General features: G+C 53.0%; 1 protein-coding gene across 2 annotated transcripts in view; it reads left to right on the forward strand.

The window, feature by feature from the left end:
* Nucleotides 1-1,089: 1,089 nt before the first annotated feature.
* FEZF1 (FEZ family zinc finger 1) overlaps nucleotides 1,090-7,845 on the forward strand; it is an 8,865-nt gene continuing 2,109 nt past the window's right edge. Inside the window, exons 1-3 of one of the 2 annotated variants that reach the window (XM_040472122.1) lie at nucleotides 1,090-1,534; nucleotides 2,562-2,697; nucleotides 6,901-7,774. In XM_040472122.1, the coding sequence (XP_040328056.1) occupies nucleotides 6,974-7,774 (801 nt within the window). In that variant the 5' untranslated portion in view covers nucleotides 1,090-1,534; nucleotides 2,562-2,697; nucleotides 6,901-6,973. Of the gene's footprint in view, nucleotides 1,535-2,561; nucleotides 2,698-4,258; nucleotides 4,365-6,900; nucleotides 7,775-7,845 lie in introns of those variants that run through there. The other variant, XM_040472121.1, reaches the window with a different exon arrangement.

The following is a 7,845-nucleotide window of genomic DNA, read 5'->3' on the forward strand; positions in this document are numbered from 1 at the left end:
AACTAAGACGTCAGTAATTTTACTTAACATCGTAAAAGTTGGAGAGATTCCTTAAAGCCTGGGATTCACAGTTCAACTTTTGAAACATGTGCAATGCCTACAGGATCAGGTCTGAGAGAGGCCTAAGGTGGTGGGGGCGGGTGTCGCAGAAGAACGCCACCTCCACCAAGAGAGGGGGCCCCGGCCAGTGGCTGAGCGTCCCCCCTCCGTCCTTCAGGGATTGTGAAAGTAGCTGGAGGTGGCTGTGGGGGTATTGTGCTCCGTTCACAGTCATGCCCTCTCCTCCTTTAGCAAGGAAGAAGGGCTTGGCAAGGGGAGCTCAGGAACCGGAATGAAAGTTCAGGTTGGAGGGTGGGGCCCAAAGGGGAAGGCAGAAGGAAACTCTTCCACCGAAGAATCGAGTTAGAAAACTCCCTCGCTTTCCCCGAGACCGTCAGGAGACACCCAACAATTGGCAGCCCAAGCCGAACGGCTCCGAAGGCAGCTGGGGCACTGAAACAGAGCGCAATGGACACGAAAGGTTTTCGGAGGAGAGCTCACAGGTGCCCCCACCACCCCGTTTAAAAGCGGCTTAAGGAAGTGTTTTCCGGGAAACTGAAAGTGACAGGCAAAACTTATAAAAAGATGCTCCGGTTCCCTCTTGGGCGTGCCACGGCGTCAGGCCTGTTTTCTTTCTCTTGACATCTAGATTAAATGACCCTTCGGTTACACCCGGAGTCGTCAAAGCAAGTCTATTAGCGACTGTTCTGTTCAGAAACTTTTCAAACGGGAGTTCTCCGCCATCTGTTACTTGGTCTCTAAACCCGATCCGGCACCCCCGCCCGAAACCCTTTGGTGACTGCCCCCATCTCCCACCAGCCTTGGGGGTGGGGAGGGGAGGGACTGAGCCGTCGCTGGATCCGCGGGGGTGCGGCGGGGAGAGGGAGGAGCGAGATCGCGCCCCAAAGGAGCGCGGGGCGCGAAAGTGTGGTGGAGGCCCCGAGGCCGGAGGTCAGAGGGACCCAAGCGACGACCGCGCGGCGCGGGCAGGGGAGGGTGGGGAGCGCGGGAGCCCAGCCGGACGCGCAGCGCGCGGGGGGCGGGCGGGGAGGTCTGGCTGGCGGCGGGCGGTGGGAGTAGCGCCCCGGCTCCCAGTCCCCTCTAAGCCGCTCCAGCCTCCCTAGCCGGCCCCTCCAAGGCAGGGTCACAGAGCCCGGTCGCCCCTGGCCTTGCCGACGTCATTTTTAACCGTTCGGGACTCGTGAGCAAGAACTAATAAGTGGAGATCCCAGCCAGGGAGTGTCAGCTTTTCGGTTTCACTTCGGGCTTCTTTTTAAATGGCTCTGCTCCGGCAAACGAATCTTGAGTGAGGCCGGGCACCTCAGCTCCGGCGCCCGCAGCGGGAACGCAGTTCCCGTCCGAGGCCAGGGCCGGGGGGCGCCGAGGTCGCCGCCGTTATGGACGCCCAGGCGGCCGAGGGCAGCGGGTCGGCTCGGGGCGCTCCTGGCCGGGAGCCACCGACGGCCGGGAGCCACCGACGGCCGGGGTCCGGGAGGTAACTACGTTGATAAAAGGCTCTCGGATTTTCATTTACTTCTGTTGCTTCTCCATTTCTCTAAGCTCCTTCTCTGCTCTGTATTATTTGATTTTCTATTATAGACATTTATTTCATGGGAAATCAGAAAGTTTGCAAAGAACATCACAACTGCTCTAAACCTCGTGGGTAGTATCAAGGAAAGAATCGGGCGGTGTCGAATGTAGGTTTTATTTTGACCACAAAAATGACTCGTAAAAATTATCTGGGGACTGCTGCTGAAAAGCTATAATCAGCCAGTTGCACAACCAGCGGATCAGTGCAGAACAAAAGAGAGTGTTTGGGGCGTCCTCTTCTAATTGTTCACTTCCCAGGCTTCCAGAACTACCTTGTAAATTGCAAGCAAAACTTGTCTGACTTTTGTAGTTAGACTTGTAGGCAGCTTCTCGAATGAGTTGGAAACATTGGGTTGCTTGTTTCTGAACTTCTTTTTCCCCCAAGTCCAGCTCTGAGTCGCAGTGTGTAGGGAACACACCTCACAGGCCTGTGGGAACGGGAGAGAAAAACCCGAGCATTAGTGGAGGGGCAGAAACAAACCCGCGGCAGGTGATCCTTGTATGTAATGCTTGCCAGCTCATTAATAGCTCTCACCTTTGGGGCTCTTCCTTTACTTTTACAAACCGATTTAATATGTAAATGCTGTTTTGAGGACAATAATTCCACTAGGTTGAACCCAGACCCCCAATAAAAAGAAATAAATAGTAACAACCAAGGTCTAAACAACAAACCACGCTCGTCCTCCCCTCCCCCGGAAGAAAGGCTCGGTGAGTTAACTGACCCCTCCTTCACAACCAACCGAGGACACTGCCCTTCACACGCTTTACAAAATTAGCAAAAATTCTTTATTTGCTGCCAAACTAAAAGCACACTAGTAGCCTCAAATCGGAACTCGTAGCTCTTGTGTTTGTTGATGTGCTGGAAAGTTAGTTCCCACTGTGTATTCATTAATCTGAGGTACTCAACAAGACTCTTCCTTTGAACCTTGCAGATCCCCCTCTTTGGGGCCTACTCCAACGCTCCACCTCCATCACACATTACAGGAAGTAACAAAAGACAAGTCAGACATAAAGACTGAGTAAAACTGTAGAAGAATTTAGGAATGTTTTTCCTCCTCCAGAAGGCAGGTAGGTTGCTATTTATTAAACAGGAAGACTTGTGGATGGGTCCTAGTGCCTGGGGAGGCAGGGTGGTCGGAATAATAATCTAGTCTCTTCCATTGAGCTCATAGTAGCTACTAAGAAGCAAAGGGAAAGCAGGCTGTTACTTCTGATGATGAGGCAGGGGCCATGGATGTTGGAGAGGCCTGAAAATCCTAAAAACATGAGCAGAGATGAATTCATGCACTTGGCAGAAGGTTGGATAAGTTATAATGGTTTCTAATCCATGTGTTCCTTTTTAAAAACTCAACAGTACTTTGTGGCTTATTAAAGAAGAAGAGGGGAAAGATTGTGGATTATAATCAATGGCTCCATTATATTGCCTTTTATTTCAGATTGCAATAGTCTTGACCAAAAACTGCATTTGCTTGTGATAGGAATGTAAATTTAAAAACCTGTGAAAATTATGCAAGTTCTTGAACAATCAAGAACAAAGTTTAGGAAGCACTGAAATAAAAATTGGGCTCCCGAGGCAAAAAAAAAAAAAAAATGAGAACTTGAAATTATTGAAATTATTTTAGAAGAGTAGAAATTTTTTGTATTTTCTCAGGAGGTCTTAAGAGTTTATCAGGTCTCTTCATATCAAGGACTGCTCTGTTTCCCTCAGTACATCTCAGGCGGGATAAACCACACACTTGATACTCCCCTTCCACAAGGATTTAAATACTGGCTTTCTGTGATTGGGAAGGAGTGGGACACTTAAATCACTGGCTCTGACCAAAAAGGGGATTAGAAGAGTCTCAAAGAAAGTCCAAAGAAACTATAACTGTTTCTATTTGCCATTAATGAAACGAACAAGGCTGTCTTGCATTCTTTTAATAAACAATTTTTAAGTGATGAACAGTTTTAGAAGCTTCTGAATTTGCCAAATATGCTCTGCTTTTCTTTTCTTTTTTGTTTTGTTATCTTTCAAATGTGGGGAAGAAAACCCAAAGTACTGGACAGATTTGACAAGACGATGGAAGCCCTTCCTAAATGCATTTTGCATTTTGTTTACAGCAGTTCTAACTGAATAGAGATATATTTTTTTAAGTAAGAGCTTTAAGTTAGGTTTTGAATAGAAGATACTCATTAACCAATGTTGGAATATCAAGACCTTGATTTCATAAAAGCACCTCTTCAGTCTTTAGGATTAGCAAACTCAGGTCTGATGTTTTAAAGGGAGGGCATAATTGCTACTTTGCAATATTTGTGTTAACTGGCATGACACCTTACTTTCAAACACTTGTCAAAAAGGCAAATCCCGAAAAGACCAGTGAAAAGCAAACAGTGGAAATATTAACTATACAAATAAGTATACCCCTTAGCCAATAATTCTCCTTGTTAGTTCGGTGTCCACCGAAGGAGAAATGTACCGAGGTCAAAAACAGGACTCTGGCCGTTAAGGAGGAGGGAGTGGGGGAGGGGGAGAGGGGAGTGCGCAGGGACACGCGACGAACGTAAAACAAACTGGTAGCATTCAGTCCAGAAGGCAGGTAACGCTCCGGAAGCGGATGAGGTGTACCAGCCAGCTGGGCGCTCCGAAGCTTTCCAGAGACAGGCTGTTTCGTGCTTCTTTGCCTTTTCCTTCAAACCTGGCCCTATGTTGGAGGGGTGCAGCGTGAGGGGGATTTTTCGATGTTGGGAAGTGGCAGGTAGGAAAGGAAACCTGACCTGCCCCAAAAGGCAGCAATTAAAGTCTTAACGGCGACCCATCTGTCGTGGGACGCCACCGCCCCCACCCCCACCCCGCCTTTCCCCTAGCAAAGCCGTCCCCGAGCTCTTTGTCTGAGCAGGGAAGAAGAGGAGACAGGGTCTGAGGCCCCAACAGCAAAAGAAAAGGAAATTTCCAGCTTGGGTGCACCCTGGGTGACTGAGCCCGGGCCCAAGTCCGCTGCGAAGGCGCCTCTCTCTGGACTCGGCTCTAGAGCCCTAAGCTCGCCTCACCCTGCACCTGTGTACGGCTGCAGCCTCCCAGCCCGAAGCCACCCCGAGACCCGAAAGGAGGCATTTCCCAGGCCTAGTTGTTAAGGCCGGTCGCATCCAGACTTTCTCCCCATTTAGCCTTTTGGCTGCCTCCAACTTCCAATAGGACTCACGTCTCCTCCCCCCCATCCTTAGCAATTGCGTGTCCCCACCACCCATCCCGCTGCTCTGCTCCGCCGCTGGACACAAGGCGCGCGTCCCCAGCCCTGGCTCTCTGCAGTGTCCACCCCTCTCGGCTCGCACGGCCGGGGCGGGGCAGACCCTCACGAAAAGCCAGAGTGAGTGGCCTGTGCTGAGCATTGTGGTAGGGAGGAGGGATTATTTTGAGGCAAATTTCCTCCGTTTGGGGTCCAACTTCTCATTTTGGGGTGACATTGCTCAGAGGCTCAACAATCCCAGGTTTTATAGTCTGCATCCAGGCTCCCACTGCTGACCCTTTCCAGGCCTCTTGCAAGAAGTCACCCACACCCACCCGTCACCACCCGTTCTACACGCACTCACTGAGGGTAACTCACCAGGTAGATGACACCCTGGGCTGCAGCGGGTGGTCACTCCCAGGGGCTTGCGGGCCGCAGGGTTCTGAACTGGCACGTTTTGCGCTCTTCCTCCACTTCGTGGCTCGGGCTCGCGGCCGCCGATCTCTCGCCGCGCAGCCGCTAGTCCCACGGCTAAGCTCTGCGGGATCGCAGGCTTGCAAAGGGGAGCAACCAGGAGCGTGAGCGCTGCAGTGGTCGGCGCGCTCCGGACCGCGCCTGCCTAGGCGGCGGGAACCCGCGCAGCACGGAGGAGCAGCCACCGGAGCCTTCCAGGAACACCCCTTACGCTCTACCGCTCCTCGCCGAGTTTTGACAGAGGCGCCAGACCCGAGGGCGCCGGCATATTGGGGCGTTGCAGGGACTAGGTCTGCGCGCGCTCGCGTGCCCGCAGGTCCCGGTGCTCGCCGCCGCGCGGTGAGCACACGCACCCAGGCTGCCTCCTGCGCTGCTTTGACAAGTGGTGGGGACTCCAGCAGTAGGGACATGGAGGGCTGGGGGTGGAATCATAGGTTGTTTCCCTTCTCTGCTTAACTTTCAGTATCTAAAATGCTCCGAGAGAGCTCTGAGAGCAGGTACTTAACAAATATTTTTTCTGGGCTCTCAATGGAAACGTATAAAAGCGCGCGCGTGTGTGTTCGTGTATATCGGGGGTGGGGTCGGGCCGTAGCCGAGGTTTCTTGTCGTGTGATACCCGCCTATTCCTTGCAACTCCTTCTCAACTTTGTGGATGGAGTGCGGCTTTCCCAAACTTCTGTCAAGGTACCACATTTACAAAACCACAAATACATAACAAGCCTCCCAAGGCCTTTAATTCTCAGGGACGTTTTGTGAGGCCAGTTACCTGCTGGCGTCTTCCAAGTGGTCCAGATTCGGCTCGGGCCGCAGAGACTCCGGGATGCCAGGAGTCCTCAGCCCCGGGCCCCAGAGGAGCCCTAGAAAGAGGGCTGCGGAGGAGGCGGCGTGGCTTTGACCTGGGCCCGGTGTCGGCCCGGCGGAACCGTGCAGAGAAAGCTCGGATTTCGCTGCTGTCGGTTTCCCGGCCGTGGCTTTCTGGAGCCTGGCGTTTCATAAATATAGCCGGGCGTTTGCCCCTGAATTAGACTCCGTTTCCTTATTTAGCCTTTGCACAATGATTTTAGATGATGTCACTTAGAGCTAAACGAGAAAATTGATCTCAGATTTGCTTGGCCTTTAAAGCCTGGTTAAGCAGATTGAGAATTAAAAAGACAGAGGAAAAAGCAAAGGGGCGGGGGAGGACGGCGAGGTGTGCGCCGGAAAGACTGTGCGCAGAGGGGAGGGCGTGCCGAGCGGCGAAGAGCGCCCCCGCCTCTTTTGGGCGGGGGAACTTCACTCACCAATGAAAAGTAGTCACTGACTGCGGAGAAAAAAAAAGTTTTCCTGTTGACTGTTGGAAGCGAATTGAGCAATTATCTAGTTTACCTTCTCCTCTTGGAAGTTAACGATTGGCGAGATCTTGGCTGCGTTATTGACACAACACTTTCTATTGATAGAAATAAGTAGTGATTGTCCTCGAGTCATTGGTGCGCCAAGAACTCTGCGATGGGCTGGCAGGAGTCCATTGGGCTGGGCAGGCAGGTTCGGCTGGTGATGCTGGGGAGGAGGAGGAGGAGGCTGCTGGTGGTGATGGTGCCCGTCCTCCTCTCCGCAGGTCTGTGACAAGCAGGGAACAAGGCAACGACGGCGCAGCCTGGCCCCGGCTGACGGACGCTGGCGACTCAGAGATGGACAGTAGCTGCCACAACGCGACTGCCAAAATGTTAGCTACTGCTCCGGCCCGGGGCAACATGATGAGCACCTCCAAACCCTTGGCTTTCTCCATCGAACGAATCATGGCGCGCACCCCAGAGCCCAAGGCCCTGCCCGTCCCCCACTTCCTTCAGGGAGCCGTGCCCAAGGGGGACCCCAAGCACTCTTTGCATCTTAACTCGTCGATCCCTTGCATGATCCCCTTCGTGCCTGTGGCGTACGATACGAGCTCCAAGGCTGGAATGACGGGCTCGGAGCCGCGGAAGGCGAGTCTGGAGGCTCCGGCGGCACCCGCGGCGGCGCCCGCAGCGCCCGCGTTCAGCTGCAGCGATCTGCTCAACTGCGCGCTGAGTCTCAAGGGCGACCTGGCCCGGGACGCGCTGCCGCTGCAGCAGTACAAGCTGGTAAGGCCCCGTGTGGTCAACCATTCTTCCTTCCACGCCATGGGAGCCCTGTGCTACCTGAATCGAGGTGACGGCCCCTGCCACCCGGCAGCCGGCGTTAACATCCACCCGGTGGCCTCCTACTTCCTCAGTTCCCCTCTGCATCCTCAGCCAAAAACGTATTTAGCTGAAAGAAATAAACTGGTGGTCCCGGCGGTGGAGAAGTACCCCTCGGGAGTAGCTTTCAAAGACTTGTCCCAGGCTCAACTGCAGCATTATATGAAAGAAAGCGCCCAGCTTCTGTCGGAAAAAATCGCGTTCAAAACCTCTGACTTCAGCCGAGGCTCTCCTAATACCAAGCCCAAAGTTTTCACTTGCGAAGTGTGTGGAAAGGCAAGTACTATGCAGGAGGGAGGTCTTCCTTCCTTCCTTCCTTCCTTCCTTCCTTCCTTCCTTCCTTCCTT

Source organism: Herpailurus yagouaroundi, unplaced genomic scaffold (assembly GCF_014898765.1).
Source record: "Herpailurus yagouaroundi ecotype Mexico unplaced genomic scaffold, PumYag 100, whole genome shotgun sequence".
NCBI lineage: Eukaryota > Metazoa > Chordata > Mammalia > Carnivora > Felidae > Herpailurus > Herpailurus yagouaroundi.